This window comes from Numenius arquata, chromosome Z, assembly GCF_964106895.1.
Source record: "Numenius arquata chromosome Z, bNumArq3.hap1.1, whole genome shotgun sequence".
In the NCBI taxonomy this organism is placed as follows: Eukaryota; Metazoa; Chordata; class Aves; order Charadriiformes; family Scolopacidae; genus Numenius; species Numenius arquata.
Window position 1 is genome coordinate 35,666,699 of NC_133616.1, and position 19,953 is coordinate 35,686,651.

At 34.7% G+C, this 19,953-nt stretch overlaps 1 protein-coding gene across 1 annotated transcript in view; it reads left to right on the forward strand.

Moving 5' to 3' along the window:
- Positions 1-19,953, forward strand: part of CCDC171 (coiled-coil domain containing 171) — a 154,296-nt gene that overhangs the window by 70,429 nt on the left and 63,914 nt on the right. Inside the window, exons 19-21 of the mRNA XM_074166111.1 lie at positions 2,426-2,652; positions 3,319-3,501; positions 5,194-5,379. Coding sequence (XP_074022212.1) covers positions 2,426-2,652; positions 3,319-3,501; positions 5,194-5,379 — 596 coding nt within the window. The remainder of the gene's footprint in view (positions 1-2,425; positions 2,653-3,318; positions 3,502-5,193; positions 5,380-19,953) is intronic.

Below are 19,953 nucleotides of genomic sequence, written 5' to 3' on the forward strand. Positions count from 1 at the left end.
AAGATTTGCCACTTTTCATTCTTTTCTTCATTTGTTCAATGTAAGAATTAATTGCTCTTTGTGATATACCTGTATTTGCGTTAAGAATTTCTTATACACATCACAATGTGCATAATTTAAGGCTTTTTTTTGTTAATTCCTTGATCCTTCATGGGCAGGTACTTTAAATGTATATACTTAAACTGTATATTCTCTTCCCAGTGATTATAGATACAGTTCCTTGTGGAATTGCGTTAAATTCTCATATTGTCTTTCAAAGCAGTAGCTTACATCAATGTACTTCTGTGAATTACTCCAAACTGTTTTTCATTAAAATTAAACAGAAGTGCTGACTTGCTTTTTTATTCCCCATCCCAAGTAAGTGCCTTAAGTTGTGGGTGCTGAACTATACTGAATAACGGGAACACTGGTTATGAAGTGGAACGATCATTTCAAAATGCTACAACACAATCGCCTGAACTAGTATTATTATTAATTTATTTTTAATACAGTTAAACTGGAGGCTGTAGATAGGGAAGGGGGCTGCCATCCTAGGTACTGCACATATGGAGAAATCTTCAGTAAAACAATCTTCAGTAAAATGAGATACCAGGTGGAAATAGTAGGAAAAATGAAGGAACAGTTGTTCATTGACAATATCCTTGTTTTGTTATTAACCAAAAATAACCTCAAAGGAGAGTTTTTCAGAAGGTTTTGTTGTCAACTTACATAGAAGGCAGTACAAATGATGTTCTTTTAATTTTAGGTTAATTTAACTAAACATTCAAAGTAGTGAATGCATTATGTCTGGAGAAAAGAGATGGTCTTTGAAACTGAAAGACAGGTAGGACAGGATAATCTGTGATAAGAGTTAAAATGATGAAAGTAGCTTATCTTTAAGGTGATCAGTAATAGAGAACCAACTTAAGGAAAAGAGAGGAGCCTTGGGCAAAGTAGAGAGAACATTGGAATAGCAGTTTCTTCTGGATATGAGAAGAATAGTATTTTTTTATTTGAAAGGATGTTTTGTTAGTTGAAGTGCAAGATAACAATGCTGGATAAGATTTTTAGCTTTAAAGGTGAATAGAAAGAATGGTTTCGTAGACATGAGGAAAGCACAGATTTGCTACTAGGTGGGATTATGGAGAGCATGTACTCAAAACTGGTCCTCCAGGTAAGCACTGGAATCATTGGAATGGTGGTGTTTTGAAACCAAGCAGGAGAATGGCTCTGAAAAAAGAATGTTTGACTTTACCATGTGCTTTGTTTGTTTATTTGTTTGCTTACAGATAAATTTCATCTCATGTGCAAATAATAAATTCTTTATGATGAGATTTGTAATCTAAAAATATCAGTGATCACATTTTGTTTGCTTTGAACGTTTGTCTTTATTCTTGCAATGTGCAAAAAGAAATTCTTTAACTTAAAAAAGCTATGGTTATTTTTTTCTGTTTATACTCCTAAGTAAATATTTAATTCAGTGCAGCAACAGGAGATCTGCTGTACTACTGAATGTAAATAAGCTCTTCCATGCTTGTCATCTTACACTGATAGTATCATAAGACAAGTAATGACAGATTAAGACCTGCCTAGCAGAGGGAAAACTAAATTACAAGACTTTTATTAAGGCATAAATAAACCTATTAACTGTTATCTGGAATACCAATTAGTGGAAGGAGCACTGACAATTTTATTTATCAACATTAAACACAATTATTAATTACAGACCTGATGAATCTAGCAGTAAGCAGGACATGTTGGGTGTGCTGGGGCCTTAAGTCCATTATATGAGAAGGATGATTACCAAAATCCTGTGGGGAAATAAGTAATTGTAGCTGTAAAATTTTAATTGCCTTGGAATAAGGTAAATTATATTCTCTTGTCTCAGAATATAAATAGTATGGCATTAAGGTACCAAGCCTCACTAATTTTGAACAGCAAATGATTTAGACATCTATAGAGAGGAGGAAAAAGGAGTCAGGAAACCCTCAGAAATTTGCATTGTAAATATTGCGATAAAATGATTTACTGTGTGCTATCACATCTGACATACTTGACCTGGCTTGCATTTGCTTGCGTCCATCTTACATGTTTTCTGAATTACAAAATCAGAGCACCCAAGAAAGACTTCAGAAAATATAGTATTGGAGGAGAACATAAAAACAACTGGAAAATTATTCTTTGACAAACAGATCCTACTCTTTTGAATCCTATCCTACCCTTCAATTCAAAGATTGGTAGGAGTGCTCATTGCTAAATACAGAGTTTGTCCCAGAGTCTTCCTGAGATGTTCCAGTGAGCTCAATCTTCAGTTTTTAATGGAAATTTCTTACAGAGTACTTTAAAGATGCTATTTGTTGTTCTTGCTTTTTTCCATTGACACCTCCCCCGGCCTCCCAAACTAATAACCTACTTGATGTTTCTTTTTTGTTGTTGTTTCTTGAAGATCCAAGGCCCTGGCTTTCTGGACACTTACTTATAAGTGCAGCCAGGAACTCCTTTTCAAAACTTATGGACAAGCTGAATATAATAATGGAGACTGTTCCAGTAGACAGCAGCAGGAGCAGTATTTACCTGGAGAAAGACTCCTTGGTACAGAGGCTGGCTCATGGACTTCATAAAATAAATAGCCAGGCCCTGGAAGCTGGATTGTGTGACAGACTACCCATTATGGTATGCATATTTATAGTGCTACTTCATGTCAACAGTAGGTTCACAATGTGTGTGTTACGGTGAAGCTCTATTCATGGTACCTTTAATTTTGTTTCAGATTGTTTATGAGTCCGTTACATTGACATCAACTATATAGAGAATCAGAAGTTCATTTGCAATACCCAAAAGCTTTAGGGTGTGAATAGATCTTTAATTATCAAAGAATTTCAAGAAGAGATTTGATATATCCAAGAAAAAAAAAATTAAAGTTCTATCAAAATTGTATTTACTTTATAATAACAAACTTGCTTTTGGCTTTAACTAAATGTTAAGGTTCTTTCTTTTTTTTTTTTTTTTTTTTTTCTTTTTTCGCTTTCTTGCTGTTCTGTCTCTCAGTGAAGATAACCTTCTTTCCTTTAACCAAAATGAAAGGATAAACCCTTTCTTACATAATCTGTCTTTTATTATGAGCCTTACATGAAAACAGCTACTTTCTTAAAAACAGAATTTTCTGTAACCCTCAACAGCAGGTGAAACAGGCTCACATTTTTTCAGTTGTGAGTGTCTTCTAGAAATGGAGGACAGAATGCCAGTTTTGTCTAATTTGCTTGGGTATTAAATGTGATTGATTTTATTGCTAAAGTAGCACATTTTGCAGCACATGATTTTGTTTCTGTTTACTAACAGAAGAGCATAGCATCCTTGCAGAAGCAAATATTTGAATTTACACAAAGACTTCATACAGCAGAGGTGGAGCGCCGCTCACTGCGCCTAAAACTTGCAGAATTCAAATGGAATTTCAGTGAATTGAAAAAAGAAGCTGGTAAAGCCCAGAGCCTGCAAGAGCAAGTAAATCTGTTCAAGCAGTCTGTAAGTATATTTGATTTAAAGGAGACTGCTTACAAGAGATCCTCCTTTTTACAAGTTTTTTGATTTGTGTTCTTTTGAAAAACAAGTAAAAATCAATCTACTATTAACAGAATTTTCTAGAAAGCTTGCCTAGTAAATGTCACTAAACTATAAGTCAGATGTATTTAGAAGGATCTCCTTTCCAGAGGAGTTTCTCTTTGATTTGTAGAATAGGGATAAACTACATGTTTGGTCTTCAGCAACCCAGGTTTTCTTCCATACGTTAAAAATACTGGTGTGATTTATTTATGTAGAAAGGATTTATAGATTTCATTTCAACTTCAACAAGAGTAAAGTCAGCTTGAAAGAGGGTATCCAATAAGTATGTTCATGAGAAGTTCATGAAGAATGAATGTAGTATTTTAAACTCTGCATGGATATTGCTGAATGTTGTGATGGACATTTTGCCGTTATCTTTGAGTATGGATTATATCCTAAGCTGGTCAGTGCAAATTTGAGTGTGGCTGCTTCCTTGAAGAATTATGTTTATGCAAGGAAAAAAAAGCCCTCTTCTACGTTTGCAGTAGCATATATGCACCTAATTCCTCTGATCCTTTGCTGTCACTGATCTATTTACCTAAATACTACAGGTTCACTAACTTTTAAATACCACTTTCTGGCAGGAATGAGAGGAGGCAAAGGTTCCTTAACAACTTGAAGCCACAGTATAGCGAGTAATGGACATGGTGTTTGAGGGATTGATGCCATTTTGTAGGTTTTTGGTTTGTTCCCTGTCATATTCGGGGAACCATGCCTTCAGCCCTTCCTTCTTCAGGGAAGAAACTTGTTTTGGTTTAGCCTGCTGGAAGTTCACTCAGCACCTTTCCTCCAATGCTTTTTTTTTTTGCATTCAGAATTGAGCTCACATTAGAGCTATCTGAGAAAGTTAATAGATAAGGATTCTTACATGTGCTTATACAGGTGCACAGTATAACTGAAACATGTCCCAGAATGAGCAGCCTTTTCTGTAGCTCTGCCCAGTGTTGAGCCTGAGACCTAGTTAGTAGACCTGTCAGTATGTCCTAATCAAAACATTTCCAAGACAATATTTAATAGATAATTTTACATCCATTCTCCTTCTTGTTCGTAGCTGGTAAAATGGATTTATTTTGTTTTTTTTTACTTAAATGGACAAGGTTATATCTAATCATCTTCAGTTTTGTTCATACTGGGTTTTTTCCCTTACAGTTCTGGGACAATTAGATGAAATTGTTACATTTTAGATTGTTGTTCAAATGTAGATGATGATTTTCCTTGAATAACTATTTCTTCTTTTGGGAACTTTAGGGAGGGTAGAAAGAGTCCAGGAAGACGTTTACAAGAGTTAATAAGATATGCACTGAAGTGTAGGACGTTGATAAGCTTATTTCCTTCTAAATATTGATACTTTATAACCTGGGGTGCTAATTTGAATAGAATAATACATGCATACTGTTTACAGTACCCTGAATGCTTTTTTGAAAAATACACTGAATAAAGTTGTTGCCATTTTATTGTTCAGTGGTCTGTCTTCATGTTAAAAAACCTAAATGTTCACTTTTAGTACACCTTTTTTTTAGAATTTGGTATGTTTGCAAGTGGAACTCTGGAAGCCAAGCATGTAAACAAGTGAATTCACTTACACAATCAAACACAATTTATTTCCCTTATCAGAAATTGATCACCCATGAGAGGTTTGAAAGTGCATGTGAAGAATTAAATAATGCATTACATCGGGAGCATCAAGCACAAGTGCTTTTGAATGAACAGGCACAACAGCTACAGGAGTTAAATAATAAGCTAGAATTGCACTCCAGTGAAGAAGCAGATAAAAACCAAGTCTTAAGTGAAACTGTAAAGGTAAGATGATTATCCTTCTGAAATAGGCACCAGCAATTTACCTTTTGGTGAATAAGGCAAATCTTGCAGTTCTTGTGCAAATAAAATTATAGGAGTAAATGCACACATACTGCTCACTCCATTGGAATTTTAAGGTACTCAGAAAACACTTTCAAGATGAAACTTCAAAGGTATAACTTCACTTTTCTGCTTTTGGGACTGGGCGGTGTACACCAATATATGTAATCTGTAAAGTGTCTGGTTTTTACATGATACATAAGAGACAGCAATTCTAGCTATCATGAGGTATTTGCAGACTATAGGAAAAATGAAGGAAGAAATACAGGAATACTTTGGTTTTTGATAGAGATTATAAGAATACTTTAAAACCCAGATTAGCTATTCCTGAATATAATGTAGGGTAGAGAATGCATCTGTCACTTTGAAATATGCTAGGTGAGAGTAAAGAAAGATCCTTTTTCATCAGGATTTAGAATTTTCCCCAGACATTACAAAGAGTAATGAGGGAAAAGATGATGTTGTTAGCATCTCTGATTGCCTATCAAGGAGCAGAGGGAGAATAAAAGGTTTGAAACCAGGTGGATATCTCACATGGGAAGAGAAGGAATCTTCTGATGGCAGACCAGTAATGTGTGGTGACCTGAGCTCTGCAGCTTTTATTTTTCATTTAAAGCAAGCTTTGCTGTTTGTGTCTGCTCTTTGGTCCTACTACTGCTTTTACACCTACTAGTATTCTTCTGTGAATTTATAGTTGAGCAAAAGAGACTGCTTCACTGATATTTTGAGGAATGGAAGCACTTCTGATTCTGAGGAAGATTTAGGGAGGAAGTGATAAGAAATGTCAAGAGGCAGGAGGAGGAGGACCAAAAAGATACAAGCTACAGAATTTGTAGAAATGTCAGAAACCATTGTTGAAAATGTAACAGGGAAAATGGATGTCAAGGAGGATGATTCGCAGCAGAGTTGAAGTTTGAACTGATGTACAGTGGAGGAAGCTCAAGGATGTTATTAAATTTATTAAGGAGGGTTTTGATTAGTAGTATTATTTACTAAAAATACCTTATCTCACTAAGGGTGAAAGACAATGACATTTCCAATTTATCTGTTGGTTTTTATGTTTTTCATACCTCACAGTCTCCTAACTTTTGTCTTAAGAATAAGCTTGTCTAATGTTCCAGTTAGGGTGCTCGTCAATACTACTGCTTTTTTGTTTCAGATATAACTGCAGTATATATAAGCCATTAGACTGGTGATTTATTTCTTTGGGAAATACTTGATCAAGATTTTAAAGTGGTTATTAGGATCATAAAGAAGGGAATGAATAGAAGATAGATGTTATTTGAAATTTTCATTAGGGTCTACTTTTTATACATTAATGCATGGTATTTCATCATGTTTTACTTTATATGTAAAACATACCTTTACATTTGCTCAGAGGAAATTAAACAAGAAGTCAACTATAGGCCTTTAAAATATAGGAGGGAGTTTTAAACAAACCTGTTACATGGCTTATTCGATTTGATTGTATTAGATTTCACACCTTCTGTTTTTTATTAATTAAAGGTTAGATACAATTTTTTTGAGACAGCAGTGATCCTACACTGAATTCTAATTCTGTTACTGGAACAACTTGATAAAGTGTAAAATGGTTGGTTATAGCTGAAAGCTGTAAAGATACAATACAACATAGTAACACAGCTGTTGTGCTAGGATGGAGGCTAAGAAAGTTGAAAAAATAAGTCTTAGAGCTGATATTTACCACTTACAGTTACATTGATTTGGTTTTCTAAATGTATTATTCCCTAATTCTCAGTCCTTTCCATGGAGGAGGTTTGAACCAAGTTTAAGTTGTAGACTTGTTGCCGTCTACTCTCCGTAAACTTCTGTTTAAATTCCAGAAGGTTGTTTGATGTCTCTTGATTCCTTCATGATGTTTACTACAAAATTGAGTTGTAGTTGTAACAGCCTGTGTCTGTGACTGTATCAAGGAAAGAAACAAGATAGTTGTGGTAGCATGGCAACACACATTCATGATCTAATGTTTCTTAATTTATTTTTTTTTTAATCATGCATAGATGATTTTATAATGTATATTTCCTAAATCATAATTTTGCCTTCAATTTTTATCTTTTTTTTTACGGTTCCAAACCTGTGCTAAATAAGTGCTTCCTAAATTCAAGTAGCAGTCTAACACAAACTACTTTGATACCAAGGGGTAAAAGGACTTTTTTTTTTTTTAATTTGAGTTCTACATGTCTGTGTTTTTGAAATGGAACAGGAAGTCTTTAGTAACCTTTTTTCTCCCACACTTTACCACAATCCCACTTTATTCATGGCTTTATTCACGACAGGCAGAAATGGTCTCTGCCCTGGTGTTTTAACTGACAGACCTTTTCCTCTTGGCTCATTGATTTTTGTGACTTAAAATTGGATTTTTTTTGTAGCTCTTGTTTTGCAGTACGGTGGAACAATCTCATCTCTGCAATAATCAACCCTGACCTTGTAAAACAGTGTTCTTACAATTGTGTAAGCTTTAAATGTCTTAAATAGTATAGAAGTATGGAAAAAAATAACTGCTGCACTGAAAAAATATAATAGAAAAACTATGCCTTCATCTTAATATACAAAATAGTCTGTTGGTCTAGACTAAGTATATATTAAAAGTTGGAGAATGTGGTGGTGTACAAGTGATTTTGAATGGAGTAGGGTGTGATGGAGTAAAAAAACTTGCTTTCAGTTCTTTATTCATAGTTTTTTAAACAGGTAAGAAGGGGAAAAATAAGATATTAGATACTTGTGCTTTTGATAACTTATTTTTAAACTTATTCACACTTCAACAGCAGTCAGTATGGAGATATTTTGGTATTCACGTACTTTCATAAAGTAGGCTTATTAAAGGAGTAATACTTAATTTCTTAGCTTTATCGGTTCAGATTTTAATCCTGTATTTTTTTATCTTCTTAATGGCATATACCATAGAGACATCCAAGGTAGCCAATTACATTCAAGGTCAGCTGGAACTAAGCAACTCCTTTACACCACCTTTTTTATTAGAAGAGGTAAATCAGTAGCTCTGATTCCCCTGCCTTTGAAGAGAAACTTTTAAACAAACATCTATAGCAGACATAATTTTTACTCCTTATAGAAACATGTCTTAATTCCAGTAAAATAATTTTTCTTCTTTTTAGGACCTGCTAGTACCTGTAATAAAAACAATATCTTTTAAAGCTTTAATTTATGTAACATGTCCTATAAATTGTTAATGAATAACTCTGTGTGCATTTCAAGTGCAATATATGTTAAATCATGTGACTTGCTACCGATCTGCCTCAAAATAGTCTTCAGTACAAGTTTTAGAAGAAGATACCTTAAATTTTTGGTTTATGTACTCTTCTGAGTTTAGTGAAACTGCCATCGATTTATGACAGTATAAGTGAGAAAAGAGTCTCATCCAAGTGCTTTGATAACACTCACAGAAAAACATTTTCTGATGGGAAGGTTTGGAGTGTTTATTTTCACCAGCTATTTGATTTAAATCATTATATACATATTCTGTGTTCAAAAAGTGTAGTATCCTTCGCTAAACAGACACATCCAAATTAGTTAGATTCTGATGGAGACTTGGATTTCCAGGTTTGTTAGAAGTGGATGTTTTCCCTAAGCAGGCTTTTTATTCTTGGCGTGGATTTCAGGTGAAGTCAGTATACAATTTGCTCCTTTTTGTTGCTTTTCCTCTTCATACATTTATAGCCATATATTTTCCCTGAAAAATCATTTCAATTATTTATATAATTTCTTTTATTAATACCATGGCACACTCTTTGCAGGTCAGTTTTGTAGTTGGCTACTTCTGCAAATGATGCAGTGTTCTAACTTATGGAAAGGTTAAAAGGCTTCACTGACCTGAGGAAGACTCAGTGATTTGCATGGTTGTCAAATAGAAGAGCAAAGATTACAGTCACTATAAGAATCAAAAAGGGTTTGGGATTCTTTTTTTTTTTTTTTTTTGTAAATTCTCTGACATCTTAGTTGGAAAGTTTGTTAGGATTTGGGTGCATTGAGGGATACTGTTGATTCCCAAAAACTTGTTTGTCACTTTGTCAAGAAATGCCAGTTCTGTGCGTTACCCAGTTAAATTAAAGGCTGTTCTTTAAAGAAAGCAGTATAGCTGATTACCATTAGCATCTAACTTAATAGAGAGTTTGTGTTAATCAAGTTTAGCATGTTAAAGAGAAGCAAGCTCCCCTCTGAATAGGTTAGAAACTAAAATTCATAATTCATTAATTAAAGGTTTTTTTGTAGTTTCCATACTCTCTATGTTCTGAACACCTAAATAATTTACAAAGTAGGTAAGAATGGATTGTCGTTGCCCTTTGCCATATTCTTAGTCAAAGGAGGTCGTATGTTTTATTATTACAATAAATTGCAGGTTAAACATTTTTGTTTTGTATTTCAGTTTGCGTTAATGCTACTTGAAAAATAAGTAATCCTGCTCATTCTCCTTCTCCGTTACATAACTTTGACTATTGATAACTTCTTAGATAGATGGTCTTCAAAGAGTTAGGTCAGCTAAAGACTTGCCCTGGAACTGCCCCTTTGTGCTTTCTTGTTTAAAGATTGCAATGCATTGTACCTGGAATTTAGGTATTTGAGAAGTCTTCCCAGGCTTCCTTCTAGCAGCTGCTATCTTTATGTAATAGGAGAGACATAGAAAGCATCCAGTTGTGGACTGGACCTGAGAGCTTCTCTTCACAGAAGGAAAGAGAAGACAACTGTGACAAAGTCTGCAGTTGATTATTCAGTCTGCACTTCAGATAATCTAAACTTCACCTTAAATTTCTCTCTTCTGTGGTTTGTCCATGAAGTTTGGTTTTTTTGTTGTCTGTCTGCTTTATTATCTTACTTTTTTGAAATCACAAACATTAAAACTTCTCTTGGAGATAAATAATTGTACTCTTGTTCTGTTCGGCACTTTTAAAGCAGCTCTTTGTGTTGTGGTGCACAGCTCTCCTTGCTTTGCTTCTCTGGTTAGCCTCGTAAGATTTAGGGTCTGAGGGCTGCCCTGTTCTTGTTCCACCTTAGAGATCATGTCATTAGGAATATTGATCCCAGTGTTTCCTCACAGAACGAACTTATTTCCAGCCAGGTTGTTAAGTCTATGTATTTCCTTGTTCTGTGCCTAGAACATTCATCAGAAAGTATCAGCATGAGTGGTCTGGAGGGACTGAGGTCAGTACATGGCCTTTAGAAAAGTATTGTATTTGCTTCATAGTCATCAATAAAGCAACCAGGTTGTTGAAGGTCTGCCTTAACTTTTCTGAGCCAGGCTTTCTGAAAAATATGTAATGAGCAGAACAGGAGGAAGAATAAAATTAAAATATGTGGTTATGTGTTCGTATTAACATGAAGTTCAATGCCAACAATTCAAAATTTTGCAGTATGAGGCACACAAACAATTTAATTAGAAGCTCTTATTTTGAAAGGATATTAGCATTATTGCTGTGTTACTCTTACATTTCTCTGAAGTTTCTCTTTTCTCCAGTTTTCAAGTTGAATGTCGATAATAGTTCATTGTCATTTGAGCAATATTAAGATTTTACATTGGAATTTGAAAACATATTCATACCAGGTGAATATTTTTTTTTACTTTTTAAATTATCCTACTGCAAAATATTTGATTGGTTAGTATTAAGAATACTATTTGGACTCGTTTTTTCAGGCAAATTCCTTACTATCTTTATATAGTGAGAAAATAATACCCAAAATTCCTTTTACTTTATATTGAGATAAGAGTGAAAGGAATTGTCAGTTTATTACATTTATGTTCAATCTAGTCAGGTGTAAACATTATTTATCTAATAAGAAGAGACATCCCGATGTTAGAAAAGTTCGTATTTTAAGAAGTCAAAGACTTTGAAATAACCGAGGAAAGTGCTCTCATTGTTATAACAATTTGGTGTAATTTAGGTACTGAGAGAGAACACTGGAATAAGTCGTGATCACATAACATCACTTCAGTTACTTTTTGAAAGCTAGTTATGACCAGGAGTTAATTTCCAAGTAAGAGTAGGTTTTGCCTTCTTTAGAAAATTGCAGAGTAAGTATCGTCATGCTAGTCTGATTCAGTAGTCTGATTTCAGTAGTCATTTTACAAATCACGCAGTTACGTGCCCTTCTGGTAGTTTGCAGAAGGCAGCAAGTAACCAGGACAGGTAGAATTGTGCCCAGGAATAATTACACTAATGTGGAAATAAGAGTCAATAATTTGGTCTGTAAGTCCCTTCTCAACAGATGGGTACGACCTTGGGTTTTTTGATCTAATATATTGATGGCTGGCATACAGTGAAATCTAGAATGCTTTAGTTATGTCTTCACAGTGTAGTAATGTTGCCTATGTCAGAGAATACTTTTTATCTTGAGTCAATTTGCTGCACTGAGCTATTAAAAGAAAAAAAAAAAAGCAATTCTGACATTCTGTCAAAGATTAAATAAAGAAAACTTTAACAAAGTAATTGCATGAACCAGAGCATTTTTATAGTCTTTTAAAAGTAACTTCCAATATTTTCTGGGCATTCCACTTGTAGGAACTATTTATAAATGGAACAATATTGGGATCTAAAAGCTTAATGGTTTTATTGCTGCATTGTAATTATACTAATAAACACCTCTGTCCCTGACCTTGGAATTTATAGTGCAGTGAGAAAGATTTATTGACATGTAATTTGGAAGAAAAATGGGATTATTGTGTAATTACAGTGTGTGGTTATTAAGCATATGTACTTATATATTGTTTATCCCTGCTATTTCAAGACCTTCAACTGTGTTTCAGTTTCCACTCAAAAATACAGAAAGGCTCCTTGGTAAATCCAGTGCCTGGGAGATCTTTGTTATGTTATTGGGTCAACTACAAAGTAACTTTGTTACCTTGAGATGTTCAGAGGGGATCAATAGATCTTTAAAACAGCATGTGATGCTTTTAAAGAAATGTTCTAAACCCTATTTTTCCTAGTTATTTAGATATCAATGTATAGGACTTTCTGCTATACAGATTCTTGATATACAGATCCTTTATACACAGATTTACTTCTTGCTGCTGTTTATCTAGGATATCTCTAGGGCCCCATCATTTTTTCACCTCAGTCAGGTTTTCCCATGATCTCCCGCTCTATTTGTGTGAAGCTAACTCTGTAAAGAACTTTTATATCTTCTTGTGAAAACATAAGTAATTAACTCTCAAATACCTATTGGAATATATATAAGCTATTGGAATACAGTTAAGTGTGTGTCTAGCTGGCATAAGGCTAAAGGAAGAGATGCATTCCTTTACACTTCAGTCCCCTTTCTTGGCTGCATACATTGACAGCATCCATGCCTATCTTTCATGTCATTTGGTTTTTGGGTTTAATTTGGCACTCTATTTTCATTAGGTATTCCATAATTTTCAAGGGCATTTTTTTCAAAATTTATACCACTTTCAGCTTCCAAAATCCGTAGCTATGCTATCTTCTTTTAATGATGAAAAAAAAGCATGGAAGCTCTTTGAGATTGTAGCAGGCTAACAAACTCAAAACGGAATTATTTTTTTTTATATCGCCTAAACTTTTGTGTTGACTTTTACAATTTGTATTTATGAAAAACCCACTGAAGCTCTCATTGCTACATGAATCTTTTTACTGCCTTAGTTAGAAGGTCTTTTTAAAAATTTATTAAAACTTTCTAGCTAAAGTAAACCCACCTTAATTGTTTTTTGGTTTGGGTTTGTTGGGGTTTTTTTTGTATGAGGACTATAAAATAAGTAATTAACTGATTTAAAAACCATTAATTTAAGATTCTCAGTTCTAAGTAACAGTCCCAAGATTTTATTTATAAGTAGTACTTTGCTGTTGCACAAGAAAATTTCTCAGGTGTGAGAATGAAGAAATATGTGTTCTTAAAAAAAAAAAAAGTTAATGATAATTTACTAAAATAATTATTTGTGTGGTATCACCTAATGTGTTTGATAACAAGGCATATTTATTACTGTTGCTTCTATAGGTGAGTGAAGCAGGTAATTTTCCAAGTTTCCTACTATCGTAGTGCCATTTTATCTTGTACTTAGGAAGCGTACCAAAAGTGAAAAATAGGAATTCAGTTCAATTTAATGGATGCAGTGATTTATCACTGTCAGTATTTACCATGTCTGCTTCAGGATCTGTGCATGCCATGCTCAGAAAAGCATATTCCTTGTTTAAGGTTTGTGCTCTTGGTTGGTAGTTGGTATGACACAAAGCATATCCAGAGGGAAGGGAGACACCCAATCAATATGCCTTTATAAAACTTTGATCTCCTTGCTGAATATTGGGATGTGATATATCCTTGATGCTTTTTTAACAGAATGATTTAGAAGTTGCCTTTTATATTAGTTAAATGTTATGTGTTTTACTGTATCTTTTCTTTCTGCTAAGACAACTACTCTCCAGTGTTTAGTGAGGGGAGGGATAGGGCTGACCTGTATAAAATAATAGACCTTTTAGTGTGAAATTACATATTTATCAATTCATTCCTATTTTATTGAGGTTTAAAGAGTAAAAGGGATAAAGAGAATCATGTATGCGTGCTTTCCCCCTGCAGATATTTCATGCAGCAGGATGTGGCTGGCATAATGTTAAAATAAAATATGCATTCACTAAACGCCATTTGGGGCTGTCTGTGGAAACACATATGACTGAATACAAATGTACAATTTGGCCAGAAGTCTTCTGCAGGAGAACTCAGTGTTTGCATGTAAACTTCATAAAGTGATTAATCTGCCAAAGCCTACGTTAATGTTAGTGCCATGTTAAAAAATGATTTGTCCAATTCATTAATTAAAGAAAATGAAAAACTCTTGCCGAAGCAAGATCAAAACTTTAGGTGGCATGGATTGGCATACTTGGCATTGTTCAAAACTGCTGAATGTGATGGGTCACACTAATGAGCTAGTGTCTAGTGGAATTGTGCTGCAGCCTCTTCCAAGAAACTGCTGCAGGATAACATGCATCACTGAGACAACTTAACTGGGACCACCACTGTACTGAGGTTGTGGATTGTATATTTTCTTACTGAGAACTGAACCTTAAATTCTATTTCGAAAATTTCTTGAAACTATTCTGAAGACTATTGGGATTCCTATTTTTTAAACCAGTGACTGAAGTGAAGACATAAAGCCACTGTACCACAATACTTGTTTCTTAAATTTAGTTCTGAAGCAGAATTCTGTGAGATTCAACCTGTCCCTGATGACTTTTTAGTCTCTGTCCAGATTCACACTGACTTCAAACTGTAGGCTTTTTTAGATAAACAATGGGAACGAAATTGTGGTTATTTAATTTGTAGGTAAAATTTCATTGTCATTGTTAATAATTTTGTTGCTGTTGTTTCTCCTTCTTCCTGAATTATTTTACCTGTTTGATTTAGAAATATTCCAAACAAATTAAGTGATGCAGATCCAATGGAACAATATTTTTTTGAGAACTTAAGAATCTGTTCCTGGGCTTAGAAATGTCACTGGAGGGCAAGATCATTAAGACTAGTAGGACATGATCAGAGACAGGTGGTTTGAGCGCAGTTCACCTATAATGAAATGCAAGAAGTTAATGCAATATGTTGTGCTATTGTAGATACCCAGCTAAATATTTCTGTGTATGTACATGTGATATAGTAGCACTTGTAAACCATAGTAAAGAAAAAGTCTAAGTGCTATTTGTATCTTCATCTTGTACACTGTGTGCTAATATGCACAATTAGACAATGTATAGCAAAATTAAGCAGCAGTTTTGCAGATGGTTGTGTGTAGCAGAGAGCAGTGTTAACAGAGCAGCATCAGAGTTTCCCTGTAAAGTTGGTTGCCACACTTATGTACAGGTACATGACAGAATTATGAAAAGTCCAGTCATGCAGTACCAGATATAAGCCATCTTTTTGAAATCTTTGAGCTGTAACAACTATAAGGCTGGAGGACTATCATGGTAAGAAGTGTAACAGTAGAAAAAAAAACACAATTCTTTATTTTCTGTGGCACTTAAGTAACTGATTTAAAGGCACGACACTGCCAAAGCACAGAAAAGCTGTTGCTCCTGCAGTTCTAGTCTGCAGTTGCACAAGGTTAGCTATTGTGGTGGGAGAGGAATTTACTTTTCTAGGGAGAAAAAAGAAACATCAGTCCTGACATAGCATGTCAGAGGTAAATGAGGAATGAATGATCATGTTCTTATGCCACCACACATGTGATTCCAAAAATTTATTCTCACTTAACATCAGCGATTTTTCTAACACATCTAAAACTCACAATGATAAAGCCTGAGTTTTTATAAAATTGTCTTTGTTCCATTAAGGTGGTGTAATCCTTCTCTGCAGCTTTCCAGTAATACTAACGTAATTCACTTAGCTCAGAAGATGATAAAAATTTCTAGATTATCATGTACATAAATTTTATTATGTAGTTTAACATTTTCCAAAACACTGTTAAAAAGTAGGGCTTAATTATTATCTTTGATTGGATTAGTGTGTGTCTGGGAGGCTTAGTGCATCTTGGATTCAAGAAGGTTTCCCTCAACTTTTTCAACTTCTGTTTCTTTTTCGGTAGAGCCACATACCTAGCTACCACAGTTTAACACCAGTGCTTTTGTTTGCTAATAGTAACAGTCCATGAGGATCTAGCCTGTATGTGGGCAGTTTATATTTTGTGATTACTGCATAAAAAATCTTTCAAAGTTTTGGTTAGATTTTCTTACTTCAAAGTGGAGTGACGTGTGAAAATGGGATGTCTCTTCTGGAAGAAGTGTTATTATGTGGAATTATTCGGGAATTGCTGCTGTGTTTAAATTAATAAGCTCTTTTAATTCACAATAACTTTAAAGCATACACAGCTCAGTGACTTCGTAAAGCATTTTCAGTCATCCTTTGCTAAACATTTTGAGCTAATGCAATTGAAAAATGCATTCCTTTCTTGTTGATCAGAATAGATTTTCTCTTGAGAAATAAGTCTGCTTTGTAGCACAGAGATATTAAATGAAGTTTTAAGTCTTTGAGCCTGAATCCAACCTGAAGCACTGCAGGTAAAATGCTTGTGGTACCTAAACTTGCTTGATGTCTGAGAGCTACGCGTCAGTCAATAAATGGACTGTTGTCTAGACATACATAGGTAATGCCATTCGCTTTCACAATGTGAGTGCCTTCAGTTTCAAAATACTTTTGTAAGAAAAATCTCTTGCAAGATGATAACGTGTGCATTTTCCCCATCCAATCCATTGGCTGACTTTTGAATAAATTTTTATTGAAATACTTCTTAATACTTAGGTTCTAGGTCTTGTAGAGTAACTGTGTATCACAGCTGCTTTTAAAGCTACCTTCGCCATCATTTAACTCACAATTGTTTTCAGATGATTGTTTGACTTTTTTTGGCTGAAGCTTTCTGCTATTAACATAGTTTGTGCTCCAACATTATGAAGGTTTCTTATATAAAACAATCACAAGCAATTGCTTTTGATACTGTGTCAGAAATGTGAATGTATGAAAGTAGTAGACCCACTCGTACTCGGTGACCTCATTACACAGGGCACTTTCAAAGACATGAAGAGCCATTTTGCACCTTGTTAGAGACACTGTGATCTGTAAGCTACATTTAACTACTTCCATGCTGCGTCACATACTTCAAAGAAGAGTCATCAGGTATGTTCTTTCTAAGAATGCCAGCATATGAAAAGATTGCCACTGTCAGGATAAGGGTCCAGTAGCAAAGAGGTTAAAAAACCCACTTTTTTCTGCAAAGCAGATACAGCTCATTCAGATGTCCTTTTGAGTACTCATATTTCTTTTCCTAGAGAAGTTCAAAGGGCATGTGAAAGCATTTGTTATTGAAGGGATGTCATGGGTGGTCAGCCTCAGGTTAGATCTGCTTTGTAAGGGCAGAACAGCCACATGGAGTTCATTTCAAACTGTTTTAAGATACTGCTGCAGCCACTATGAAACACACAGTGAATCCAGATATAATATGTTAATATTGCAGTTTGACTTCCAGTTGAGAAGTGTAAATCTGTCTTATTTGTTGACATAGGTCTAAATATATGTCTTAGATGTTAGGGTTTTTTTTTCATGTATCAATGAGGAGAAGTCTCCGTTATGAATTCTTTTTTTTTTTCCAGAGAACTTGTTTCCATGAGATTTTTAATCTCCTATTTTAAAAAAAGAAGTTTCGAGTTGTTCTTGATAAGTAAGAATTCTTTTCATAAAGCATCCTATGGAAATTCAGGTGTATGGTTTGAACTAATATAATTTGGTTTGCATTGCAGTCATGCATGCCAAAAATACAGTTGGCAATGGATATTAATGTAATTTCTTGTACTTTTGGGATTTGAACCTTTTTAATATGCAAGACTTCTCTGGGTTATCTGTAGACTGTCTTTTGAGGGGCTCTCAGACCATCCTGAAGATCATATTTGCCAACAGGGATAATGGGAAATCTGCTTCAACTGGTGGAGAATGGATGCTGGCTAAACATTGCATTCTATTTTCATTGTGGAATTTTGTTAGTTATGTGTGTAGGACAGTTTTCAGGATGCATTCTGTGTACAGATCTCTTAAAAAGTAATACCTTGCATCTAAATGGAAAAAACTTATATAAAATTTTATCCTGAAGACAAAATCTTTAATTTCACAAATTAGTTCTTAATACACATACTGCAGTATATTTGCATATTTTGTAGTGCTGTGTTGTGTCTGCGTAATTTAAATCTAATTTAGTAAGCAGTTTGATCTAGCTTTAGTTGATCTTGGAAAATATGCTCTCAGTATAAATATGTCACATACGCTTTGCATGAATTTAAACTGTATGACTGTCATCGTTAGTCTAGAGTGATTGTCCATCTGTTATCTTTTGAATAGAGTGGTTTTTTGTGTGTAAAGAATGACAATGTTAAGCTTTGATTTATTGTTGTAACTGGTTTTGAAGAAAGAAATTCCTCACTGCAAAGCCTAAGCTTTTTAAAATTATTTGTGGTGGGACCCAGCCTACAGACATCCAATGGGATTTTTCTTCAGTGTTATCAGTTACTTGCTGTTCTCTCCAACAAATGGTTTTTCGTGCTGTTTATGGGGAAAAAAAAGCCTAAGTCTAAAATATCTCTGAAGGGAACTCCTTCTATGAATTCTGATGAAAACTCTACTGATGTATGAGATTTTGGTGGACTGTAGAGGAAGGAGTGCAGTGATGTCTGAATTAGCACCTGAATGCCTAAACATCTGAACTAAACAGATAACTGGCATTTCACGGACGTCAATAAATTGGAGTTTGGCTTCTAAGTTGGTTCAGAATCACTTCTGCTTGAAAGTGAAAGCTCAGCATCTTCGCAAAACTATGTGCAGACATAGTAGGTTTTTAAAACCTTCATTCTTCTTATCATATTTAGCCTCAACTTTCTAACAATTGTAATTGTCCACAGAAAACATTTTGAGATAAATTCATTATCGGGTTTTGAAATTTTCTTATTTTTGTAAATACTAAGACCTGGGGGGCAAAATAAGGGCTATATTGTGGATTAAGTGAAATATCTCAAGGCTGTGCTTTTCTGATAACTGAACCTGAAGTGACCTTTCTCAGACACAATTACAGAGCTGTATGTTTTTCCTTTAATTTCATCAGGGGTTTAATTAGTATACAAATAAAACTTCCCTTATCTTCCTTTCTACCTAATTGGCTTGTCTTCGCTTATATATGAAGAATGTGAAAATGGGCTGTAATTAGGGTGACCGTGTTAACCTTTTTTTCTCAAATGTACTGTTGCCTAAAGGCCTCAAGGCCTAAAAACAGTGCTTTGGATTATTGCTTTGCAATCACTATGGCTCTCCCATAGGTTTTCTCATGAGCAGAAGGGCTTTGGGTGCTGCAGGTTCCCACTGCTTAACGGGATCTTCATTCTTCTCCCCACTAAATGTTTATTGATTATCTCACTGCTCCACACTCAGCCTCCAACAACTTAATATCAGGTGACAGTCAGGAGAGTTCTCCAAGTAATTAGAGTGGAGCATTGAGGGAACAATTAGGAGCAGAGTTATTAAACTTGATTTATCCTATTCTCTCCTGAACACTTTCTTGGATATCAGAACATCACACTTTCACAATCTACCCTGGCTGAGAAATTAGTGGCTAACCTGCTGCTTATCATTGTTGCCTTGCTGCCTTGAGGCACACCCTCTTGGTTTCAGTCACTCAGCTGGAAATATTAGAGTCCATAAAGTTTATCAAGGGTTTTAATTAGATCAATCTGAAGAAGGAGAAAAAGAGAGGCTTAGCAGCCATTACTTTAGAATACTCCACACTGTATTTGAGCAATTTCCAACGCTTGACTTAAACCCACAGTAGCAAGGAGCTTCAAGTGAATGCAGAAACTGCTTTTAGAGAGCTAAAATCAGTTTACATTTTGCTTAAAGATTGCAATATTGTTGGTAGACAAAGTCTGAATCCTTTGGAGATTTCTGTAAATAATGATGACGTTTTGCATATAATAAAGCAGCTCTTCAGTGAGATATTTTATTTAATCATTTCTGTGTTGCTTCATC